Source organism: Rhinoderma darwinii, chromosome 10, assembly GCF_050947455.1.
Source record: "Rhinoderma darwinii isolate aRhiDar2 chromosome 10, aRhiDar2.hap1, whole genome shotgun sequence".
NCBI classification, from domain to species: Eukaryota; Metazoa; Chordata; class Amphibia; order Anura; family Rhinodermatidae; genus Rhinoderma; species Rhinoderma darwinii.
This window is the reverse complement of record NC_134696.1, coordinates 89,261,212-89,288,353: the sequence shown is the minus strand read 5'-3', so window position 1 is coordinate 89,288,353 and position 27,142 is coordinate 89,261,212. Positions and strand designations below refer to the sequence as shown.

Genomic DNA, 27,142 nt, shown 5'->3' with positions numbered 1-27,142 from the left:
GAGGAGTTCTCCATCGCACTACTGCACTCGACAGAAATCCAAACCGGAAACGTAGTCATGGGAACCTGGCAACTTTTACAAAACACCGGCTTTGGGGCTGTAACTTTCAGCGATCGGATCTCCACCTAGAAGTACGATATCGATATTCTAGTCTAGAATAGTCATTTCTGATGTTTCGGCTGTGGGTGACATTGGCACCAGTTCTCCTCTAAACCACATTATCCACCCGTCTTTTGCAGACCAACGCAATAGAAGAACAGAATGACGACTTGGGTCAAGAGGAGGTGGTTCAGCAGTGCATGAGAAACCAACCATGGCTCGAAAAGGTCTTCGATTCTTTCATCGACCTACTCACGCAAGCACAGAATAAGTGCGCGTGACCAAACCCCATGACGGCTCTCTGAGCTGCAGAACAGAACGAAACCTGTTCACCAGGGATTCAATAGACAAACTGAAAACGTGACTCAAAAGATGAGAAAGAGAGCGAGAGACAGGCAGAAAAGGCAACGTGTCCTTTCCTGGACTTAACTTTGTGGCCCCGCGACCGGCCACGCAACCGGCTGTAAAGGGGGAGCAGATGACGTAAGTTTTGGAGGCCTCAACTTGACTTTCAAACCTCCGGCTTCCGAATAGTGACGCTTGGACAAGGCGGTGTCCTCTCTTTCTCTTGACTTCTGTCTTCTTCCTTTTTGTTCTTTACCTTTTTTGTCCCGCAGAGAAGGTTTCACTAAATGTACATTGTTTTATTTCTCCTCCTTCTGCCATCACCGTCATACCGTAAAGAGGATTTTTTTTGGCTCTGCCTTCTGCTCAGACCCGCTTCCAATGACTGACATTATTCTGACAGAAGACGGCAGGCTGACATTTTGGCCCTAATTATTATTTATTGGGAAGCATGCGTGTATGTGTTGTGCGTGTGTAAGAGCCAGAATCCCTGTTGGTTGGGGGTGGTGGGCATTTTAGATTTTGGATTAACAAATCTTTTTCCAGCAATGAGGGGAGCTCGCCACAAAACATGAGACGCTCACTTTTCACTGCCAATTTTAGTTTTGATCACGCACTAAAAAAAATCTAGAGTTTTTGTTTGTTTTTAGATCACGGCCTGCATTTTAACATCGAGGGTGCAAATATATTGTCTTTTTTTAAATTATAACCTATTAGCGATTTTTATTTTTTAAGTTCAACATAAAAAAAAATTTTTATTTTTTATTTTTTAAATTTGTGGCCAGAAAGCCATGAGGTATTTCTATGGATTTGGCTTATAGTTGATCTGGGTGAAAAATCAATAAATCTTTCACGTGGCACAAACGGAGCTAGCCGCCATATTGTTGGTGGTTGTAGTAAAACATAAAGGGGCGTTACTGCCGTTTTCTTTAGGAATAATAATTTTAAAAAAAAACAGGGTAGAATTACACGTACAGCTATTCTCTCCAAAGATGTTCAAGAAATTGGGAAAGAAAATAGTTGTAATAAAATGATACCACACTGCTGTATTAGTATTGGTTATTAACGTAGGGTCAAAAAGCAAAGCTTCCCAGCCTCTTGCCAAAAGTAATAAAGCTTTGTTAATCCAATATCAAAAAATGTATTTATTTTTTATTTCGAGAGTCCACTAACTGTTAACTTTACATTCAGTATTTTCCATGTTTGCATAGAGGATTTCTATGTCTTGTTAATACCATCTTTATGTCAAGGGATGTGATCTACATTTTATAGATGATTTGTTTAATTTGAGAGGACGAGTGGAGTGTCTCTTATGGTGTTAAGCTCCTTTGCTATTGGAAGTTTGTAAAAAAAAAACACAAAAAAATAACAGACAAAAAAAAAAAAAGACGAAAAAAAGAAAAAAAATGAGGCATTTTGTAAGTATTTTACGTTACATTTTGCTGCCGTTTCAATGTGCAGAATATTCATAGGCCTTCCATTAGCATAGAGGCTAATAAGTTATTTTGCCCTCCTGGGTCAAATATTAAGGCTTTACAAGCAGCCCTTAAAGAACCCCCCCGACCATAATCCATTTAAAAGGTATCCCTCATAACAAAAAAAAAAAATTTTTTTTAATTTTTTTTTTTTAATTTTCTGTAGATGCTTCGGGTGCAGGGGCCTTCTGCCCCTTTAAATATAAAAGGGTGAGAAAAAACAAATGCTAGATATTTTTTTAAATTGACAGTTCTAACATTATTTAAACATTTATTACGTGGTAATTGTATACTTTTTTTTTTTTTTTTTTTTTATTGTGCATAAACGTTTTAAAACCATATTTTGTCAGTATGTCGGAGTGATGAAATGACGGGGGAGAAGAACTGTTTGCGTGTTTTTATTTGGTTATTTTTTTTAACTTACTGTAAATATTGTATAGGAGAAAAATCTATGTACAATATTGTATTTGACTATATCTAATTGATAACGATGATGTTGCTTAGATGTGAAGTGTTCAGTTTAACTGAACTTGGATTAGTATTTTGCTCAGAAAAATAAACTTAGAACAGAGAGAAAAAAAAAAGAAAAAATAATGTATTCTTAAGCTACATTGACATTTTTTCCACTACTCTTCCCTTTTTTATTTGCTTTTTATTTTTCCTTTAGGGGAGGGATGACTATGTTGAAATCGGATTCTAGTAGGTTTTATTTTCCTCGGGCATGTATGCGCCTGTTGTACTGTTGTCACTATTGCCAGTGTCCTATGCATGAGAGAACATGTGATCTGGAAGGGTGAATTATAATTAAAATCAGTAAAATCAGTAACCTTAAGGCTGGTTCATACATTTGTTACTATTAACATACATTTTAAGCTACATTTACACTCACGTGGCCATCCTCAGATGTGAAAAACTGCAGTTTTTCACGTCCGAGGTGCACCCATGCGTGACATGTTATCATGCGTCCCCCATAGACTAGAGTCTATGGAGGGATGCGTGCAAACGCAAAAAAAATAGGACATGTCCTATTTTGTCATGGACCCTTCACACGGGTCCGTTGAACGGCCCCATTGAAATACATGCGTCCGTGTGACGGCCGTAGTTTTAACGGCTGTCACACGGACGTAATTTGCGTTGGTCTGAATTTGGCCTAAGTCTGCGTTCACATTTGCTGTTTCTGCCTCAAAAATGGAGGCAAAAAGAGTGCATGTGAACTCAGCCTAAAATGTATATTATGTTAATAGAAACAAAAGTGGCATTGGTTATAGGCTGAGCTCTGTTGTGTTGCCATTTTGGCTGCAATTTTTTGTAAAAATGTAAAAAAAAAAATATTATTCTTCTTCAAGAAGCTGCAAACCGGCACATGTGAACACAGCCTAAAAAGTTGTTGGGTACATCTTATGTAATATTAAACTCGTCGTGTTATGTAAGTCATCCGCTATTTGTCCTTCATAAGTGTGATGAATGTGTAGTGTGGGCATTTCCCTGTGTCTTCTGTATCTTCAGAATCTTCATCTACAAACAATGCAGATTGTACAACAATATTTCAGGTAGCCTATTTCCCAGTTGCCTAATCCCCTGGTCAGTAACGACATCACTTTTCAAAAGCTCTAGTGTTAAATAGATTTAAAGGAAAACTCCAGTCGAAAAATCCTCTCATAGTGTTTATAAGGGCACAGTGCTTGTATTTTGTTTTCCAGGCCGGAAGAGGTCAGACTGCAACAACAGATGTCATTGGCAGGTACATAGTTAAATTCTACACTAAGTACCACCCAAGTTGGGATAGATTCAGAATAAGACAAGTGAAAATTATTTGTCATATTCCCTAAGGTTAGGGCTACACCTGAGACTTTTTGTAGCACTAATGATTGACTTCAACTATTGAGTGACTGCTGCAGTCCACAAGATTGCATGCAACTCAATGTAGTCACGTGGACTGCAGCTGTAGCTCAATAGTCAAAATCAATCGATCAGCGAGAGACACTCTTTGGGCCTGAACCTGTGGATAGGTTGTAGAGAAAGAGAGACTTTTTTTAATTTTTTTTTTATTACCAAACAAATTAAACCTAAATTTAATTATAAAGAAATCTGACAGATTGTGTCTCCATGGTTACAGACTACAAACAAACCCTGTGTAGTCATGTCCTGCAGTCATTGATCTTTTTATTGTCTGCCCTTGCTAACCTATAGAAAGTAGAATTACATTGTATTTTAGTCAGGCCCCATCTTGCCTCGTAGCGAACTAAAAAATTTTCCATCCTGGAAGTTTAGCTGTCACATGACTGTGCTCCCGAGACCGGTGTATGTAGCAAATCGCCGTGTGCAGCAGGCCTTGTCCATGTTCAGTCCGTGAGATATAGACTGTATGTCGGACATATTTCCTGGACCGAACACAGTTCAGGAAGCTGGGGCTCCTACAATCCTAGTTATCCATAATGCTGAGTCACTGCCTCCGCGCGGGAATACGGTCCTGTATTGAAAACATGATTACAGTACGGGACAGTAGTCCCACGGGGAGGCCGTGACTTACAGTTAGGGTATGTTCACACAGTGTGTTTTCAGCCGTTTTTCGGGCCGTAAACGTCCCGAAAAGCGGCTGAAAAATCGGAAGCAGAACGCCTCCAAACATCTGCCCATTGATTTCAATGGGAAAACGGTGTTCTGTTCTGACGGAGCGTTTTTTAAAACGGCCACGTGAAAAAACTGCTGCGAAAAAGAAGTGCATGTCACTTCTTCAGCCGTTTTTGGAGCCGTTTTTCATAGACTCTATAGAAAAACAGCTCCAAAAATGCCACGAATAACGTGACTTTGAACAAAAAACGGCTGAAAATCAGGAGCTGCTTTCCTTTGAAAACAGCTCCGTATTTAGATGTTTTTTATTTTGTGTGTGCACATACTCTTAGGAGTCCGGCTTCATGAACGGTGTCTGGTCTGGGAAATATGGCCGACATACCGTCCGTATCTCACGGACCGAACACGGCCACGCGCAGCAGGCGTAACAGGTTGAGTTTACACGCTGTGGATTTTCGCTGCCGATTCGCTGCAGATCCTGGTCCTAAATAAAAGTCCACTTTACTGTTCAACACATATGGATGAGGTTCTAAAAACCCCATCCACATGGGGCAAACATGTCAATTCTTCTGCAGGATTCTTTTTTGCGGATTTTCAGCAACGTCTTATGTGAAGTCTGCAACGTGCGCTATTGGAGTATATGTATATACCGAGCAGATATGAGCAGTTTGGTAGCGGATTTTTTTTACAGGAATTTTCCTTTAAGGCCAAGGTAATCATGGAAGTTACTATCTCTGATTTTTACATATACACTGCAGTCATTGCTCACATTTTATTTTTTTTAGTTCTTTTAAGATCTGAAATTATAAATCTAAGCACAAGTGAAAGCTCAAAATCTTAACGTGTCCCTCTGGTTTTGGGGAAAGAAATGACCGAGCAATGACCTTTTATTAGGATTGGTCCGATTTTGCTCGTGGGAAACGGAATAAAGTTTACAATGTACCTAAAACCCGGAGGACGCGCTTCATTACTAGTTCCTGCTGTTACTTACCTTTACCACTGGTACTACATGAAATAAGATTTTGCATGGGATGATGGGAGTTACAGTTGCGGCAGATCTTTTTATCTAGATTTTCATTTAGGTGACGTAATTACTGCAGGACGTAGGTTTCGAACGAATGTCTTCAGGGGATTTTTCTGTTCGCTTACGATGGATGTAAATATTATTTAACAAAGTTCCAAAACTGCTCTACTTATGGGGAGATTAATAATTCAAGGGCAATGCAAAAACGGGAGACGCTGCCCACAGCAGGTGGGAATGTGGGGGCAGGAATGGAGTGGGTTGCTTCGGCCAATTTTATAGATGTCCCAGTGTCTTTGTTTCCTGCTGGATATGAATGGGATTAGATGGATTCTAATTTGGATTTTGCCAGGCGGGGAGGTGGAGTATAAAGTGTCTAGGATTATATTCAACCCTAATATATAATTTAGACCTGTGTTATGATTTTCTATAGTGTAGACAGTCTCGAATTTTACATGGTGGCATGATAGTTAACCAAAAAAAAAAACTTTCTAAAAACAGCACCACTGTGGGCTGTGTCTAGTATTGCAGCTCAGCCCCATTCAAGTAAATGTATTTGAGCTGCAATACCAAACACAGCCATGGATACGAGTGGCACTGTTTCACACAAAAAAAACTCAGACACCTTTTAAGACATTGGTAAGTGAGAAGCTATAGTGACAGGCTCTCCTCCATTTTTTTTTCCCCCACGTCGTGTACATTTTGGCGTATAAAACGAGGATGACGAGGGGTTGGTTCAGTGGCGGAGTGCTTATGATAAGCAGTAAGGGGAAGACTAGAGCTCCAGCCTCGTCCTAGGTTACAAGTCCAGCGACCTCTGTATCATAGTGTAAAGCATAGGACACAACGGTTCTGGGCGACTGCGAATGACGATATTGTGACAACATTGTATCTGGAAAACATGGGTTATATTATGCAAACAGACTTTGTGAGTAGTAGAAAAAAAACTGGGTGTAAAAAGTATTTAAATAAGTAAAACTAATAAAGATTAGAATAATTCTGGCCCCTACCAATCTTCCGTAGGGGGGCGTTTTATTTTTAATTCATTAACTTGGTTGGAAACAACAAAAAAAAAAAAAAGTGAAGAAAATGATAATTTCTCTCTCCATGTTACCAAATGTATTTCTCAGCTAAACCCATAAACCCCCCCCCCCCCCCCATTCACCTGCTTCCCCCGCCCGCTGCCCCCCCGCTCACCTGCCCCCCCCATTCACCTGCTTCCCCCGCCCGCTGCCCCGTTCACCAGCTCCTTTTTATGTGTCCTAATTAGACCTTTTTTACGCTGTGTACTGCGTGTATCTTGTTCTTGCCTCAAAGGTATTGTTACAATAATTGAATTTGTGTTCCTGTATGGATGTTATTATATATTTTTATCGTCAATTAGTGTCTGACGTTTTTCTCTCAATATGTACAACCACATTGTATAATGTGTACACAAAAGAAAAAAAAAACCACTTTCTTTGCATCCTGTTTGCTCTTCTCGTTTTTCTTTTTGTGTTTGGTCTGCGACATCTGACTTTTCTAACCCAATGACTAGCGCTTGTATAGGGTTCCCTGCAGTCACCACTAGATGGCGATATTGTATCTTTATAGCATCTTGTATGTGCCAGACTGGAAACCCATAATCTGGGGGAGAACCTGCCTGCCCTCCTAGGATATATCCTATACAGTGATCACCACCTGCGGTATATAGTGATCGCTTTACTCTGGTATTGCTGTATTCACTTATGCTGATTCGACATACCTGTATATAACATACCCTAAAGAAGACCAGGCAGCTTACCTAAAGCTATGTGGCAAAGCACACTACCACTTTAAGGCCTCGTTCACACAGTGCAGATTTTGTATATATATTTTTTTTTTAAATCAAAACCAGAATATATAAATGAAGGTCTTACAGGTCCGCTCACCTGAATCCAGTTCGGATTGTGGCTTTAAAAAAAATGCATGCACAATCTGCAAAGTGTGAACAAGGCCTAAAGGGGTTGACTGGGATTAGAAAAACACACCTACTTTTTTTTTTTTCTAGAAGCAGCACCGCACTTGTCCATGGTAGAGACTGGTATGGCAGCACTCATGTAAATAGAGCTGAGGTGCAATACCAGACTCAGCCCATGGACAAGAGTGGCGCCGTTTCTAAAAGTAACCATGATTTTCTAATGCCATTCAATCCCTTTAAGTAACAAAATACTCTCCTTATGTGTCCCTTAAGCCCCCAGGAATTTTAATGGATGGTTAGTAATAGAAATAGACACCATTATTAAAACATATTACTTTAATGAACGTCTTGAAGACAAGGATATGTGATTATACGCATGTTGACTTTTGTAAACAATATACATAGAAATGAACAGTCTTCGGGCTGAGGTACTCAGGAGATTTTCATGCCATTCGTCCGATGCAATTTTGTCCCTACCACCGTTTGCAGCTTCCTGATGCCGACAAGTCCCATAATATTTTTATGGTAATTCTATCATTGCCGTGCGACTGACTGCAGGCTGTAAAAGTCAGTCTGACTTTTCTGTATTACAGAATATTAGCTGTACCATCTATTGTATATCTTTGCCCTAAGGATTGAAGGGGTTGTTCACAATTAGAAAATAGTCTGCTTTTTGGTTTTCTCCTAGAAACCGCGCCACTCCAATCCAGTGGCTGGGTCTGGTAGTGCAGCTCATCCCCACTCAAGTGATTAGAGCCGAGCTGCAATACCAGACACAGCCCACGGACAAGAGTGGTGCTGTTTCTAGAGGGGAAGAAAAAAAAAATGTTGGGACCTCTGTAGTGCTGACTGCAATCTTGCATCATCAAATGTGCGCGCCAGTCCCTCGTGTAGCTTGGCATAGGTGGAAATGGGTATGACACAATGCAAGTAATAAGTGACCCTGTGCTGGGGGAACTGGATTCAAGTTTTTTTTTTTTTTTTCCCACAAGCCGATTCCCTTCCTTTATACGTGGACATAAAATACGCCGATGTACACGAGTCCTTAGTCACAGGAGGTCTTAAGAAGCATTATCGATGCTTTACCGTATGTAGTGATATTATAACCGTCCTCCGTTATTTCACGCTGTACCTGGCGTTCTTTGACTATATCCGTCTACATAAATTACTCCTCTGCATTAAAACACTAAACTACTTAGGAAAGACTCCGGTTACTCCTTGTAGGAAGAAGAACGCTAGAGATCATGATCATGTCATCGGCCGTGCTGCAGCGAAAGATAGAAGAATATTCAATATACAGCAAATTTAACGTAAAAAGGTCACAAACCTAAAATCAGCATCAATATCCAACTATAAAACAGCCGCGACCATCATTCACACATGACGTCTCAGAACCGGAGCTATGGAGCAGTGGTCATGGAGGCAGGGAGTCTCTAGATGTCCACTCGAGAAACCTAACAGTCTTAAACGGCTGATAACAGGGAATAATAGATTGCAGTTACAGTACCAATATATTTATATAATGTGATTATGACAAAACCTCATTGCTGGGGTTTTATTTTCTGATATTTTTTGTTTCTGAAACCAGTTCTAGTTTTTAGGATCAAGCCCAGATGCCCAGTCTTGGCAAAACGCGTACAAGTATGCTGGACCATTTATGGACACGTTCACACTGATAAATGTCCACAGCTCATTACTGCAGGAGCAGCATGGTTTCAGCTGTGTAGTTGTCTGCGACCTGCAGCTCTCCTGGGCATGCTGAGTGTAGTAGTTCCACAACTGCTGGAGAGGCGCAGGCTGCCGGCCACTGGTGTAGTGTATGCAGATGAGCAATTTACGGCTCTGCTGCTTATGAATTTCTGCAGTTAGCGGCCGGGTTCTGTCCCATCCGGTAGTGTAACAAAGACAATGCTATAGTATAAGGAGAAGCAAGAGAACGTACCACGTCTCCCATTACTAATAAAAGAAGAGCGGAGCGGGGGAAGGTAAGCGTGCCTTTCCGGTATATGGTCTGAACCTACAGAAAACCACTCCACGCATAGTCCCTCCAGTCCGCACTCTCGCTGCGTACATAAGATCTCATGAAATATTAAAATAAGAGAACATAAAATATATATATACAGAATATATATTTACATGCAGATCCCAGCATACAAAAATAATGAAGCGTCCGCACAGATGAAGGGAGTGTGTGCAAACTGCATTTCTTTGTAGTAAAATGAAGCATCTTGTTCTGCTGCATGGGGGTTGGCGGAGGGGATTTGTTCGGCCTACAGAGGAGCCCCCCCGCAGGGAGATCGTGTGATGGGTCTATTGGATGCCACCGCCAGGTGTCTGCAGGGTTGGCACGATGAGTTGGCAGAAGAGAGGACCATTCAGGTGCAGCCTGGCAGCGCCATCAATGCCTGGTCAAAGCCCTCCCCAAGCTATTGCTGCGCCTCTCTGTTCAGGCCATCTGGGGATCTCGTGACACGGGGGTTACAGGATCACACATGGGCAGCCTTTAGACTCTTTCTTCGGGTTCACTGCTGGGGTCGGGGGGCACTCCATTTCTTGAAATCTTCTACAATGAAAAAAACAAAACCATTAGACTATTCATTGTGAAAGGAAGAGAGAGATCAAAACTTAAAAAGAGCTTTTGTAAATAGAAACTAGGCCCCTTTAAGACAGTAGAGTGTTAAAGGGGTTGTCTGCTTTAGAAATCCCTTTTTTTTTAAATTAGAGGACCCCCTGATAAAATGATCACAGGGTGTCTGACTAAACAAACCCCCTGTGATCAGCTGCAACCTCTGGGGGAACCTGTATTCAAGCGCTCAATTCCCCTGCAGTGCCACCACAGGAAAAATGAAGCATTACACAATGCCAGTGAAATAAACAGGCTGACTGGAGGACCTGGCATATCTATGAATTACACAGAAATGATAGCGCAAATCTTCTCCAGTTCACAGCTTGAGTAGATTTACTGGAGCGCAGACAGCAGAGATGCGCCTAATGTATTAAGAGGTGTGAGTAAATTAGGCAGATCTTACGCCAACTTTCTTTAGTTTTAGACTGACATTTGAAACCTTAGTCCTAATAAATTGCCCGCTATGTGTCTGTGTCATACTCTTATTAAAAGTTAGGACTCTAGCCCTGAAAATGTATCACCTACCCACGGCATAGTGGCCCAAGTGGATAACCGTTTAACAAGTCTCATCCACATGCTGCAGAGATTGATCTGCGGCGCTGATTTTTAAATCAATATCGGATGTGGAACGGTTGCGGATTCTTCATGGAGTTCACCAGGGAATTCAAAATCCACCACAAATAATATTGCGGCAGCATGTGACCACTGCAGCCAATCACAGACTGCAGACTATACAGAGATGGATAAGTCGGATTGCGGAATTTTCTGCAGCAAATTGAACCTGTGTGGACTTCTAATTCTAATCTGTCTCTCAGACATGTGAGAGCTGCACAAAAAAAAAAAAAAAAAAGTTTAACTAAATCTCTAGTCGTGTAGCACGTTTTCTATGGGGTCCATGCAGAGTTAATCTATAGGAGCCTATGATTTCGGTGTACAGCTGGGATTTAAATTTGGCTTGTAAAGTACCTTTTGAACACTGCACAAAGCCAGCCAGCAGGTGGCGGTATTATACCCATTAACCTAAAGGTCAACACTTTATGGCATGGGCTGCAAGATTTGCTAGGCCGCCATTCATTGAGATAACCCAGTGAGTTTTTAAGTAAACTATACTTTTTGTGCGCGTTGCTCTGGCTTGGAAACGCTTAGTCTACTACAGTATTCCATCCTCCAAAAAAATAAAAAATGCTATACGAACGTATACCAGCCTGACGGAGGCGAAAAGGACACTCTTCTGCCTCCGTTGGGCTAATGGAGTCCTATGGACACATTTAGCGTGTACACTGGGACGTACATCCCAAACGTGACGTGAACGGGGTGTAAGAAACATATTGGTAATGGCATAAATATCAGTTCCCTAATTATAGGTTATGATTCCGGTCACTTCCTTTACCCTAGGAGCAATACAATGATAACCTGCAGAGACCGTATTATTAAAGCCTATGTTTTATGTTCGATATAAGGCTTTATATGGAGTCGTCCTTGTGTAACGATCAGGTTTTATATAAACACTACACCGTCCTATCCTTTCAGGGATATTTCACAGCAGGTTACCCATGATGCACTGCAGTCTTCAGCACTGACGGGGTTAAATGTATCTCTCAGAAGACGCTGACGAGTCTGATGTTGGTGTAATGTGTCACGGTATTGAGCTGAGGTCATAGCAAATTCCAGTTAGAGAGAAAAAAAGAAAGAACTTTGTATAAACATGTTCTGCTTTGCTGAACTCTGAACAGATGACAACATGGAGGAAGCTTCTCCCGCCGCGTTCTGCGCTCCATCCACCGTCATTTCGTGAACTCGCATTTCTTGATTTAGGACGACCGCATATAAAATGGCAACCTCCTCCTCATACTAATAATACCATCAATAACCGTATTGTGCGCATTTACACAGCGCTGCATGGTGGATGTCAATAACCTCCCCATCATACAAATATAAAACATGGGCACCGACCTAAGAAAACCGGCCGGCCAAAGCAGATTTAAAAAAAAAAAAAAAAAAAGGAAGGAAGGAAGGAAGTACTAAAATCACTACATCTCCCATAAAAGGGCCACAGCAGAGCTAGCTCAGTCAAAAAACGTTTTTTTCTGCAGCTTTGGATGCGACTGGAGAAGACCTAATATAACTTAGGTCAATAACAGAAAGTATTTGCTAGGATGCCCAATACTATGTGTTGGTTCACAATGTAAATGATGTGCACATGTGGAAATATATGTATATCTATTAGTTTCATAAAAAATTTAAGTCTCAATGAGGATAGCCATTTTCATATTAGAGGTTCATCCATTCCCGGCCTCAATCTAGACCGGTCACCGTGTCCTCTGCCAAGACTTTTAAGCATACCACGAACTACCAGGTACGAAGCGGTAATGAACATGGACAGCTCACAGCCTCCTCCACCTACTACTCATATGAATCATTTATTCCCAGTGCCGCTTTATATTAGCACAATATAGACAGATTGTAGACAAATGACCCAATATCCTAACGTCACCATAAAAATCACTCACAACCCCGGCAAATAACTGCGATACACACGAATAGCCATAATCCGTACCTACAACCATCGTACTTATTAAACCTTTTGTGGAGGGAGAGAATATGCCAACGGGTCCAAAATTCTGTGTGGGTTATTTTCACATTATACCTATATATGGGGTAGGAGTTCTTTTTTCTTTTAGGATACAGAGCTCCAAATCTTCCATTCTCATTCACATAACCACCACTAAGGAGACTCAACATTCTTTCATAGTAAGCTCCCCCTAGTGGTGGCTACTTTACCTTTGAAAAAGGAAGTCGAGTATTTGGAGCTCTGTATCAGAAAAACAGACCTCCTACCCCTATAAAAGATTAATCACATTAATTCGCCCAAAATTTTGGACAAAAAAAAAAAAGCAATAATTAGATAGATATTCTGTTTAAAAATGTATCTTGACCTATTAGGCCTTGTTCAAACAGTGCAGATTTTGCATGCCTTTTTTTTTTTTTTTTTTTTAAAACAAAACCGTAATTGAATCCAGGTGACTAGACACTTTTGTTTAATTTTGTTTAATTTCTGTTCCTAGTTTTGTCTCAAAAAAAAAATTGCCTGCAAAATCTGCACTGTGTGAACAAGGCCTAACAATCACCCCAAATACCCAACTATAAACCCCCCTTCCCCACATTACCTGATAGCCCTGACCAGCTCGTGGAAAGATTCATCTACATTTAGTCTGATCTTGGCCGAGGCCTCCATGTAAGGGATTCGATTCTCCCGTGCAAAGTTTAGAGCTTCCTCCTTGGTCACCTAATGATGAAGAACAGAAGGACAAGAATAAGAGGTTATCTCCAGAGTCAAACCAGGAACCAGCCACTTCCTCCGCGTTAAAGCCGCTAAACACTATTTAAAGTGCACATGGGGTGGTTATATAAAGACTCGTAAAGGTCTCTATATTAGATTTCATTCATGAATCCGCCAGTCTCAATGGGATCCGCTGACAGTCCAAGGTCTACGAAGCCCGGCAGATTGTCAGGTGACACAAGGAGATGACATGGCCAGTGCTTTAGTTTCCCCATCAGAGATAAGTGGTACTAGGCATCTCATCTGCTTATCTCCCCCTGTTCTTTTGAAATACGGCTCTGTTCACATTGTGATTGGCCAACAGTTTGCGGTCCATTGTCTTCGGAGCACCCGGCACCAGCTCAGGGTCGCCGCACCACATGGCGGAGACGTGAACTTTATAGCAAGTAAACGTTTAGCCGAGGTTGTCGGATCTGGAGAAGAATAATGAGCCGACGTCTCACCTGTCTCTGGAGATCCAAATCTGCCTTATTGCCAACCAGAATCATGGGAAATTCATCTCGGTCCTTGACACGTAGAATCTGTGTGTGAAACTTGCTGATTTCATTGAAGCTGGAAGAGAAGACTTTCACATTAGGTGGACTGCAGCTTTAAGGGGTGTCCACACGTCACCGTCAAATTACTTTTGTCAAAAAAACGCTATTTGACCAGTGTGTGTGTGAACAGAAACGCGTGGTTTTATACAACATGGAATCACAAATCCTTGCCCTACACCACCTTTATTACCTGCCATGATGGTGACGCAACCAATAATGGCTGCCATTACAGCAGCGCTCATAGGAGTGGTCACTCACCTTTCCTCAGACAACCTAAATCTGGATTGTTTTGCCTTCTTGCGTTACCCCTGCTCCGTTTCTCTGACTGTCCTGCCCATCTGTCAGTTGGCACTGTATTGTATAAGGCTACTCAATGGCGTACCCATCATACAGGCAGACCATGCAACTGGTGTGGTGGGGGGGGGGGGCAGGCACTGACCTGTTTTCACCTACTTTTCCTCACATAGTCATAGGGGGAAATATAGCAAGTGGTTTACGCCACATTAGTGACGGAAAAAAGTTGCAAATCTTGGCGCACTGATGTTTGGCGTAAAAATTTAAAATTTTTCCGCTATTTTACGCCGCACCTGCCACTTTAAAAAATAGTGGGTGGGGCTTAGTGGAAAGCCCAAGATGCAACAAATTTTTAATCAATCTGCTGCATCTTACTACAGCAGGCTTGTGTCGAATACCAGTGTATGAAAGGTCAGTCTTAATAAATCTGGGCCATAGAGTTTTCTTGTAGCCACTAGAGGGAGCTGACTGCACGCAGATTTTTACTGTTACACACTAGCTGTATAAACCCATTGCGGTGAGCTCCCCCTAGTGGCAGCTGTATGCAGCCAGATTTGTAACATTCATCTTTGCTGGCCGGATAAGCAGACCCCTTTCTCCCAGCAGCATCACTCTCCCATGTGTACACAAGTATAATACATTTTTTAATTGATAGATTTTTTATTTATGGCAAATCACAGAGTATGACCACTGCTCAGCCCCAACTCTAGGGAGGATTAGATCAGGGTCTGACATCAACTGTATGGAATACTGTACATCAGGCAGGAACACGAAGGCTTAGGAAATGCATGTGTTGAATTACAATATCCCTCTGTAATTTGATCATAAAAGCCATAAAGAAGACAAAATATAAAATGATATCAAAAGCATCCTCGTTCCGGTCTGCCATTACGTTGTGCAGAGTTATCGTCAGCGGACTGTAGGATCAGACTATTTAAAGTATCCAGACGCCAAGTCTCATTTACTCTCGAACGCCAAACTATCAATTATTAAGATTGGGGGGGGGGGGGAGGGAGGCCTTACAGATGTGTCATGGGGAGAAAACAGACAAAAAAATATATTTATTTCCATTGTTGACATTTTTCTACTCGCCGTTCAGCAAACGACCCCATGCACACGACCGTAAAACCGCGGACTGTACTACGGTTTGTGGTTTTACGGACCCATTAAGTTCTATTGGCCGCGGACACCTTTCCGCATCGCTATGGATAGGTGTCCGCGCCGTAGAATTGTGCCGGGAATTACGGAGCATGTCCTATTTTTTGGGCCGTGCTCCCATACAAAGGCTCCTAACGTGATGTGAACAGGGCCTAACAGAACAAGGCGCAAGCTATCAGCGGGAGGAGATCTGTAGCAACACTGCCTAGAAGCAAGTGCCGGTGGTCAGCATCTTCAAAAATTCTTGGCCATAGGGGGCAGTATGACAGTAGCTAGTTTTAATTTAGTAAATATATTCTCCTTGGTCAAGGGCTAAATTGACCAGAAATGTGGCAGGAATGTCTGTCCCTTGCGCCCTCCTGCCTTTTGCGCCATCCAGTCTCTAGTGAATTACTCAGCTGTGGGCATCAAGGAGCATGGAAAAAAAAGCTGCTTATGGGTTAAACTATCCTCACTATTTTATATATTTAAGTAGCAGGACTTTGGCAATGCAGCCTGTATGAACATTTTACATCTGTTTCTGTGACGGAGATATTGACAGGTAAATCATTTACCTTCCTCGATCATTGATCGCAAAAATCAGCAGGAACCCTTCTCCCGTGCGCATGTATTGCTCTCTCATCGCCCCAAACTCCTCTTGTCCGGCCGTGTCCAGTACTGAAGGAAGAAATAAAACCATAACGTTTACACCGGGAAGAACCGTACAAGTTTTTTATTTTTATTATACACACCCGGGCCCAGAAGTATTTGGACAGGGTCACAATTGTCATCATTTAGCCTCGGTACATCACCGCAATGGACGTGACACAAAGAAATGAAGAGGTGACTGAATTGGACTTTCAGCTTTAACAAAAATATTGCAAGAACGGTTTAGGAATGGCAGCCATTTTTTACGTTGTCCCTCCATTTTCACAGGCTCAAATGTAATTGGTAGAACAATTATAAAATATGCGGATTATATAGAATACTTGGATGTAGTCCGTGACACGTCATTGAAGAATATTCAATTTCTTGGTCTTAAGAAGCTCTTGAGTTGCTCTTGTGGTAAGTTTTGGGTCATTTTCCATCTGTACTGTAAAGTGCCACCCTATCAGTTTTGCAGCATTTGACGGAATCTAAAAAGAAAGTCTCTTGTATACATTCCACTATTCCTTCTGCTACTTCTATCTTCTATCCAGAGTCACATCAGTAAACACCAGTGACCCAGTCCCATTGGCACCACATGCCCATGCCATAGCACCACCTCCACCTTGCTGCGGATCACGAGCCCTTCCTTCTCCATACTGTCCCCTTCCCATTATTGTCGCACACGTTCCTCTTTGTTTCGTCTGTCCAGAGAATCTTGTTCCAGAACCGGGCGGCTTCCTTAGAGGTTTTCTATCGCAGTTTATCCGGCCTCTGTTCTGGTGTTACCAGTTGACATCTTGAGATAAACCCTCTGTACTGGCATTCATGACGACGTCTCTAGATTGTAGACGGAGCGATACGCCGACCTCCGCTGGAGTGTTCTGGACTTGGCTACATGTCGTGAAGGGGGATTTTCTTTACCCAGAATTTCGCCACCATCTCCTTTAGTGGTTATCTTCCCGGGTCTTCCAGGCCTTTTAACGTCGCTGAGCTCGCCAGTCCGTTCCTCCTTTTTAACCTCTTAATGACCAGGCCTAATAGGGCCTTAACATTTTTTGGTTTTTGCCTCTCCGCATTTCAGTGACCATCACTTGTTTTTTATTTTTTCCATTGATGTGGCTGTACGAGGCTTTGTTTTATGTGGAGAGATGTAAATATAAAGTTAGGGGTAAATATAAAGTTAGGGGTAAATGTATAGAAAAAAAAAAAAAAGATTTTTTGGGCATTGTATTTTGTTTATTTTTTACGCGGTTCAAGTTCTGCACTAAACCTGGTAAAGAAAATTCTTCAGGTTTGTGTTTTTTTGTAATGTATAGGCAATAAGACGTATTTTATACTAAATAATCGCTTTATATTTACATATTTTTGCTGACTTTTTATTAATTGATGTTTTTTTTTTACATTTTGTTTTTTAATCCCATAAAGGGACTATTACTTGACAACTTTACTTATAATGTATTAGCATACTCCTGAATACGAATATATTATACTATGTCAGTATGACACTGGCTGCTGTTAGGGCAACATGAATGAGCCATAACAATCAGGCTTACAGAATATACAGCCCTGGGGTCCTTTCTAGGTCCCCAGGGCTGACTGCAGAGGGTTCCCCCAGCCTCTGATCACAACACTGGGAAACCTGGTGACGCAATCGAAAAGGAGTCCCCTTTAATTATGCTGCAATCACAGACGGTGGCAACCAAAGTGTTAAATGGCCTCTGATCCCAGCCGTATTCAGGAGTCTTCTCTAAGAACAGGAGCGGTTAGTACCGGATCCGATTTAGAAAATGATCGCTCGCTGCAGCGCTCACTTTGCCTTATCTACAGCAACTCCAAAAGACGTTGCTGTAGACTCGGGACCTGCACCGACAAAAGACAGTGGGCAGTCATTAAAGGGTTAAGAACGTACCAACTTGTTGATTGGGCCACTTATAAGGTTTCCACTCGCCTTTTTTTTTTTTTTTCTTCCTCATCTTAATCCTTAGGGTATGTGCACACACACGAATTACGTCCGTAATTGACGGACGTATTTCGGCCGCAAGTCCCGGACCGAACACACTGCAGGGAGCCGGGCTCCTAGCATCATACTTATGTACGACGCTAGGAGTCCCTGCCTCGCTGCAGGACAACTGTCCCATACTGTAATCATGTTTTCAGTACGGGACAGTTGTCCTGCAGCGAGGCAGGGACTCCTAGCATCGTACATAAGTATGATGCTAGGAGCCCGGCTCCCTGCACTGTGTTCGGTCCGGGACTTGCGGCCGAAATACGTCCGTCAATTACGGACGTAATTAGTGTGTGTGCACATACCCTTAGTTTGTCGTGAAATAATGCGGAGACACCCGGCCATGAAACGGTTTATCAGTCAATTGTCAGATTACTAGTAGAGGAAGGCGGCGGACATCATATTTTAATATACTATTAGAAATAGCAGAAGATCATTTTTGCCGCAGTTCCCCTTTCGTCCAAGGCCTCACGCACACGGCCGTAAAGTATGGGAGCACGGGCCGTAAAAAACGAAAAGTAGGACATGCTCCATAATTCGCGGCACAGTTCTACGGCACGGACACACCAATAGAAACGGGCAGGTCTGTAATTGCGGACCGTATTGCGGTCCACAATTACGGAGACTTTTTACGGTCGTGTGCATGAGGCCTAACACATCAACAAGGTTAAAGGTTTTTCCTGGGACTAAAACATTTGATCGGTGAGGGTCTGATCACCGGGACACGAGCAGATTGTGAGAACGACCGCCGGATCGGCATAGGCCCTTCAATGTGTATCCAGGCACACCACGCTCCATTCACGTGGCCCCTACGTTCTGCTGGTCAGTCCTACAGATCAAATACTGATGGCCTGTCTTAAGAGAAGTCAATCTTGTAGATCCAGAGAACTCCTGTAAGAGATTTAATCCGGGTTTACCGACATCGTTCACAACTATAATATCCCGTATGTCACACCCTATAAATCCAACATACATACAAGATCTACAAATCCTCTGGCGAAACCTCATTTGTTGCTATAGGATATTGAGAAGCCTTACAACGCCAGAGAGCGCCTTCAATCACAATGGAGGACTGGGCGGATATGTAGGAGGTGGGTGCTGGGTGATTTACGGCCTGTGCGGTCTCATGTTTTTAGGGAACTGCTCTTTACAAGAATCCAGTAACAAAAAGTCTCCACCTTGTTCTCTCCCCTCAGGTTGGGAATTTCTATTTATCTGAATTCCTTACAACTTATTTGCACAGATCACGGGGGCAAATTCCAGACATTCTTAGAGAACTCCCCCAGGTCCTTCCAGCTCCCTACACCCTGGAGACTTCACCTTTTTCCTCCGCAATTTCTTCTGCCTCCAGCAATGCAAAAATGACACCGGTTCTCACCTTTACTTGGTGGGGTCATTATTTGTTCAAATGCAAATAAACCCAAAACAAAAAACAACATACAAGGGACCCTATGGATGACAAATGTCACTATGTGGCAGTCACAGGCAGGCATTTAACGTGCCCGTCATGACCTTTAATCGTGCATAGCTCTTTATGACGTCACAGCCTCTGTTTAACTTTTCCATCGATAGCTTTTTGGGGCGTGTATATCAAACAGAGACCATAAACGCAGTGTGAAAGGGACCGAACAAATCTCTGGGCAGTGCCAAAGGGTTTGTCGTCCCTCTCTAGAGCTCATTCTGGAAATCCGTGGTAATCCGAGATCACAGGCTCCACCAATGTCATCTCCGAACATCTTTGACATAGATAAAGGGGAACTGCGGCCAAAATTATCTTCTGCTATTTCGGGCAAATGGACAGGGAAGCTTTTGTGGAGGAAACCCATGTAAATCATCAGAAATGCTTCATACGGACGCCAGACGCAACGTCCATCTGGACAAAACCTGATCGTGAATAGAATAAACCAGTCTCATTCCTGCAAGCTAAACGTACAGAAGATAGCAGAGGAGAACTTACTGTCCAGTCGGGTCTGCTTTCCATCAATGTTACATATCTTTGTATAGGAATCCTCAATGGTCGGATCATAGTCAGAAACAAAGTAAGACTGGAAGAGAGAAGAGAATGGGGAAAAAAGTTAAAACAAAAATGAGCTTCAAAATTCACTTATTGCTTAACCCTTTCATGACTAAGTCATTGATGCCCCTGTGTCCAGGTCAAATTTTCCATTTGTGATATGCACTTCCTTAAACGATAATATTGTTGGAACCGCTTAGAATATCACAACTATTTTTACTTTGTTTTTTCCAAGACTTATGAGGCTTTCATTTTCTAGATCAGTTTAATCAATTCCATGTTTTGAATTTTTATTACGAGCAGACAAAAACACAAACATTTTTTAAAACACACACACACACACACACACACACACACACACACACACACACACACACACAGAAAAAGGGCAGTTAACGGATCAACGGTCAGTTTCTCATGTTAGGTTTTTTTTTTTTGTCCCAGCCACCTGAAAGCATCAATAGTGCCAGTGCCCACATAGCGCCAGTGTTCCCTGTAGGTAGTGCCCATATAATGCCACAGTACCCATGTAGATAGTGCCACACCACCTGAATATAGCACCCCCGTGTAGATCGCGCAACTTCACCCTAAACGGCAGCTCTTACCTGTTCATAGTGTCACTGTAGCTCCCTGTAGGAGCGGAATCCTTCTGGACGGGGATTCCACTCCTAGAGAGAGTCCCTGATATCTCTGTCCATATATGGACAGTGACGTCAGGGGCTAACCCTAAAAGCAGAATCCCCTACCTGAGTGTCGGCAGGGCTGTGGCCAGGGATTTCGCTCCAGGGAGTAGCCCCTGACGTCACTGTCAATATATGGATAGTGACACCAGTAGCGGAATTCCCGGTCAGAGTGTCAGCCGGGGATTCCTAGAAAGAGCCCCTGATGGTGGACAGTGACGTCAGGGACTCTCTCTAGAAGCGGAATCTCCGGCACAGAGCGATCTGACACCGGAGATTCCGCTCCTAGTGGAGTTTAGGAGGCGCTACAGGGGGAAAGGGGGGCACTATTTACGGCGGGGGATGTTGAGACGGCGGGGGATGTTGAGACGTCGGGGGCGCCCTCTAGGAGGAGAATCCGCGGACAGAGTGCTGGCCGGGGATTCCACTCTTACAGGGAGCTAGGGTGGTGCCATCTACAGGGGGTTTTGCGGGGGTTGTGTGTGGCGCCATCTACAGTGGGGGGTTTATTCCGGGGCTCTTAAAGCCCCACCAGACATGAGAGTGCAGTGCTGCTCACATTTGAAGCAGCACTGCGCTCATTAAACCCCATTCCAGACTGCCAACGTTTATATATGTGACAACTGCACGGGGCATCGGCAGTTGTAACGTATATAGCCGTATGGCAGTCGTGAAGGGGTTAAAGGAGTTCTCTGGGACCATGACATAGTTAGCCTATCCTTCGCATAGCCCTTTAATGCTTGATCGGTAGGGGGTCCAATTTCCTAGATCCTGCCAATTTGCACAACGAAGGGGCAGCGGCGCCTCATCATGCTGATCGGCAGGGATGGGCGCGAATAGGTTTACATGATGGTGTTTAAAGAAACCTTGTCAATGATGAACTTCTAATACTCTCTCATAATATACCTATTACACGTAGTGATAACCTCCATAGCTCAGGACTTCTAAAACATTGATTCTTGTGGTCTTGTACTTTACAGTTTACACACATCAGTTCATCATTTATTTGTCCCAGTAGAATTGAGTTCTGTTGTAATCTATGTGTGCGCTCTGCGGAGTGTGCGCCGCTCCCTACTCTGCGGAGTGTGCACCGCTCCCTTATCTGCGCTCTAGGAGTTAAATTAAAAAGGGAAATTTTGCTCAAACCATCTAAGCGAAGCAATATCTTGGGGCAGCTTCTTAGTAATCAGGAACGCTGCCGGTCGGTTACACAAGAGTGTGGTCATTAGAAGGACTAGTATCAACCTCTAAGGGTCAGTTCACACGTTGCATAAATACTGGGGATTTTCCACAACTGCAGCAAATACAGTAACAGATATAACAAATCTCATCCACACGCGTAAATACAGAGCGGAAAAACTGCCCAGAAATTGACCTGCGATGTAGAGTTTTATTCCGCAACATGTCAATTGTATTTGCGTAACGCTGCTTATTTGTAGCGAGTTTTCTCCATTTAATTCAATGGGGAGTAAAACCCACAACAAATAGCAGTTGTTGTGGGTTTTTTTGTGGCAGCTTCGCGATACTCTGCCGCAAAAAATGCAACTCAGAAAAAAATAAAAATCTTATACTTACCTAGGAGTCTGTTTCTTCTTCCAGGCCGGTCTCCTGGGATGACATTTCATCTCATGTGACCGCTGAGGTCAATCACAGGCTGTGACAGCGGTCCCATGGGATGAAACCATCCCAGGAGGCTGGCATGGATGACGTCAGAGGGACAGCCTCCTGGGATAACGCTTCATCCCATGTGACCGCCACTGCAGCCAATCACACACTGCAGCGGACTCCTGGGACGAAAAGTCATCCCAGGAGGCCGGCGTGCTAGCAGGCCGGCCAACTGCTCCAGTTTTTCGTAGCGGACATTCCGAGCAAAAAGCTGCCCCAGTTTGGTGCGGTTTTCCGCTTGGAATTCCTTGCGGCGCACAGGACAGATTTGCTGCATGCTTTTACGCAGCGTATCCGCCCCGTGTGAACTCAGCCCAAGGGTGAGAACATACAGTGCGTCCGGTGGCAAAACCACGTCCACGTGCGGTAGCTAATGGGCGCATAATTTTGCTGGAAATAACAGTTCCACCGGCTAAATCGTACGCCCATTCGTCACCCATGTGGGCGTGGTATCAGTCGCCAGCGGCCACACTAAAATTGCATGTTAGTACGTCATGATCATATGTTTACAATTGGAACAACCTAACAAACATATCCGAGCAACTAAAGGGGTATAACACGGGTAGATTTCTGCCCCGGTAACGAGAGTCAATCGACAGTACAGCAAATCGATCGGCACTCGTTTGCTCAATTAAAATGGAGCAATAATCAGAATGTATAGGGGACAAAAGAGGGTTAATATGATTGTTTGTCCCAATGCATCTGCATAAAATCCAGTTTACACAGAACGACGTCATGCCGTCAAGCGACCATTTTTTGGGGCCCACATAAAAGATTCAATCACTGCCCAATTTACACAGGGCAATGATCGGGAACAAGCATTTGCCCGATCATTCGCCCGTATGAAGGGGCCTTAGGTCTATATCAGAGGAGTTTGTCCGAGCCTTAGGGTCACAAAACCAAGGGAAAAACTGATTAGGCTGCGACCAGCATAACAACAGTGAGCGAGAGGACGATAATTGAGGGACAATGGTCTTCAGACTGGACAAAGCTAAACAGGATTGCCCCATAATTTGGAAGAGTCAGCTTTGTGGCTGCAATTTTAGGGTGGAGGAAAAAAATAAAAATCACATGATTTTAATAAGAAGAAGTTGTGTCATTTCTTTAGCTGGAATTTTTTTTTTTTTCTTTTTACGACCGGACCCACAGAATATTTCAGACTGAAACCGACACCATTATGAATAAAACCCACAGGGCAGAGATTCGTGGATTGAATGGATATAAAAATTCTTCACAACGTGGCTCATTCCCAGGTGATCGGGGTCATTTTTCTTATCCCGCAGAGTGCTAGACCTGCCTGGAGAAGTATGGTAAAGGGAAGGCGGCTACATAGGGTGCAGGTTAGGGGGCTGCTTTATTTGGGTATATGATGGAATACAGTCTGGTGTAGCGCGTGCGGCACCCCCTCTCTATTAAACAGCGCGAGCACCGCTACTACGTCTTCCGGAGTGAGTTACACGGCTCATTCGTTTCAATCAGACAAGAGGTGTAACCTGAAGCTACTTGACCCCAATGCAAAATCGGTCACAGCCCCATCCACCAAGTGCCATTTATAATACTGGTGTCTTCTTACGTGGCAGAGGGACCTTTTGACTCCTTCAGGCACCCGGGCCAAAGTGTGACTACTACCTCGGCACCCCCTGTAGCTTCACCCCTGCAGATAACCCTTTAAACGACCCGACAGACGCACGCCTATACATCACCCGCTCTGACTAGCCTCTCTGTTCTCTTCTATTATGGCGGGCACTGTGGCATATTTCCCCTTTCCAGAAATCAATCCTAGTCCTTTATCCGGCCCTAGCTAAATGTGAGGTGTGCCCTGGAGGATATGGTCGCATTTGATGCCCCCATTAATGCCCCCCCCCCATTACAGCGATTAGAGATATATAAAGCCTTCCATCTCCTGTAAATCCTCAAACTTTCAAAAATGTTACTTCGAGGTTCCATAGTTCTAATTGTTTGAGAAAAGAAGAAGAAGATAGACGACAACCAATATGACGGCCACTACAACTCCCATCCAGATCTCTCACAATCCAGAGTGGCCAATATGAATACATTGTAAGGCCTCATGCACACGACAGCATTTTCAACTATCCCCAAATACTGTCCGTAATTACGGATCCGTATTTCATCCGTATATACGAATCCGTAAAAAAGGAGGGGAGGCTGCAAACGATGTCATCAGCATGTTGCACAGCAACACTTCCGTAAAATGCGAACGGTATATGGATGCGCATCCGTATTCGTCCGTATTTACGGCAGCGCCCATAGACTTCTATTGGAGAGTCCGCGCCGTAATAACTGACAAGAATAGGACCGGTTCTATAATTTTTTCAGCACGGACACCCATCAGTAAAAATACTGAAAGGTGCCCATGGCCAATAGAAATGAATGGGTCCGTAATTACTGATGAAAAATACGGACGTGCGCATGGGGCCTAAGCAGGTAACGGTTCACTGCCAAACTGGACACATCGGCTTCTCAGGACTCTGGAAAAGCTGGATGACAACCCTTATGGAAGCTTTAATGATAAGCCTATCACGGTACGCGGCAGCCATAACCCAGCTGCACTTTATCAGACGACCAGACAGCGGCAAACAAGGTGCTGACAAAGGGAATTACTTCAGACTTTGTTCAGCAATAAAACAGAACAAGTCACAGTCGCGTGTCATATCAGCCCCATTGCCAAACACTCCGCTCGATAACACGAGAGCACTCCAGATATCACCACTACACGGTCATGGGTGACATGGCAGCCCACCAGAGCATTATGGGTAATTACAGTACAGGGGTCTGCAATCTGTCGCTCTCCGAGCATTGGGAAACAACACCTCCCAACGTGCCCTGTCCTCACGCTGGGAGTTGTAGTTTCCCCAACTGGAGAGTTGTAGACTGCAGGCCTCTTGGTGACAGCCATTTGACGTCTTCTATAGAATGTAAAAAAATATTACACAGTAGAAACCCTACTTGGGTCATATAAGCGGTCAGCAAAAAATAAATTAAAAAAATAACACTTTGTTTAATGCCGCCGAGTAAAATTATACAGAATCGAATGTCCCTTTAGTAGAGCACTCTTTAGGTTGCTTCAGTCTAGGTCGCCTAGCAACCACATGGCTTCCTGTCTGGGTGACCATCATTGGCGCACATGTACTAGAGCAGGAAGTGCCCTGTGCTATACAATACACTGCTGCGTGTTACACAGACTTGTTAATGTCCCATCTACACATGAAAAAAAATCATGAGGCGCAAGTGTGGAAATGGGAAATTCAAACGTAGGCTTGAGGAACATTGGTCTACAAAGCGACTCCATTAAAGTCACACAAGTGTCTACAAAGAGTCAACAACTTTATCTCCTCTACAAGTTAAACATCCGCCTATTTGTACGGGCAATAGATCAAGCTGTCTGGAAATAGCCCATCGATGGCCCTTGAAATGCCAATAAGCAGGGTCAGGTTTCCGGATAGATCCTCTCGCCTGGTCTTAGTTTTCTGGGAGTTGCAGAAATGCGAGAAAGTTGTGGCCACCCACAGACCAGGAATACCAGACCCCGGCCATGTAATATTAGAATTATCCTCCTTTTATATTAAACATCAACTTATTATACATATGGGACAAAACCAAGAAGAAGGTCATACAAATCATGGGAGGGCGATGAGCCAGGCGTATCCACAGATCTATCTTCAAAACATGGACGGGAAGTTTGGAGACCTCATTAAATCTGTGCAGGAAACCTACAATTGTCCAGTACTGGGCGGGCGTCAAGCCAAATAATTCTCTCCAAAAAATAAAATAAAAGTTGATATCTTTTAAATCCACTGTCAAATAAACTTCTATTTAAAATAAAAGGAGTCCAATCTACAGAACAGCAGCACGCCACCACTATAGGTTTAGGTCAGGGGGTTTAGGTCAGGGGGTAGGGATTTTAGAGTAACTTGCGGAGACCAAATGGAGAAGCGGAGTGAAATAAACAATACGTTCCCAGAAATATAAGAAAATCGATAAAAAGGTTATATATATTTACCCATCTTTTTTTTAATCCTGGACAAATCCTTTAAGAGAAGAGAAGAGTGAGTGACAACCAATAAGGGCCGATCACAGCTCCCACAGGTGGGTTGTCACTCAGCTTTTCTAGACCTATAAACGGCAAATCTGGCTATGCAGCGATACGAGAGCAGGGGTTATCACGATATAACTAGACTCCAGGGAAGCTACCCCTGTGGGTGCTATACTGGCAGCCATATTGGGGGGCCGGGTCACTAAATAGAATATTTAGCCAAGAAAACTCACGAGAGATATATTTACAAACGACTCCGTTTCTCAGGAGTCGCTGGTCACCTGACTAGTCTGGCTTCCATTTTGTTCCGTTTCCAGGTATGACTCGCACAGAACACACGATGCATTCATGAAAAATATATATAATCTATTCCCGTATCTCCACTTCCCTGTCAATTAAAGGGGAGCCTCGAAAACAAACAGCCGTGTGTGTGACTGCAAGGCTTTTCCCCTTTATGGATGAATGCAAGTATTCTTTTCCACCATGACGTCCAAGGACAAATTACAGACAGTTCACAGACGTCCCGTCAGTGCACGAGGTGAATCCACCTGCGAGCATTCAAGAGCAAACAAGAATGACTGATCAAGGGTTTATTCACACTGTGCGTACAAAGTATGTTCGGCGGATCATGTGAAGGTGTCCATAGACCCCATATGGCGACACTCTTGGCATCCGTTGGTATACTTTTTCGAA

At 43.3% G+C, this 27,142-nt stretch overlaps 2 protein-coding genes across 4 annotated transcripts in view; one reads left to right on the top strand and one right to left on the bottom strand.

Annotated features, from left to right (window-relative positions):
• PRR12 (proline rich 12) overlaps window positions 1–3,349 on the top strand; it is an 88,118-nt gene extending 84,769 nt beyond the window's left edge. For both annotated transcript variants that reach the window (XM_075840221.1, XM_075840222.1), the window contains one exon: window positions 240–3,349. In XM_075840221.1, coding sequence (XP_075696336.1) covers window positions 240–380 — 141 coding nt within the window. In that variant the 3' untranslated portion in view covers window positions 381–3,349. The remainder of the gene's footprint in view (window positions 1–239) is intronic.
• Window positions 3,350–7,768: 4,419 nt separating this feature from the next.
• LOC142662185 (ras-related protein R-Ras2-like) overlaps window positions 7,769–27,142 on the bottom strand; it is a 34,844-nt gene continuing 15,470 nt past the window's right edge. For both annotated transcript variants that reach the window (XM_075840219.1, XM_075840220.1), the window contains exons 2-6: window positions 19,994–20,081; window positions 15,959–16,061; window positions 13,860–13,968; window positions 13,244–13,362; window positions 7,769–10,013 (exon numbers count right to left, since the gene is read on the bottom strand). In XM_075840219.1, coding sequence (XP_075696334.1) covers window positions 9,929–10,013; window positions 13,244–13,362; window positions 13,860–13,968; window positions 15,959–16,061; window positions 19,994–20,081 — 504 coding nt within the window. In that variant the 3' untranslated portion in view covers window positions 7,769–9,928. The remainder of the gene's footprint in view (window positions 10,014–13,243; window positions 13,363–13,859; window positions 13,969–15,958; window positions 16,062–19,993; window positions 20,082–27,142) is intronic.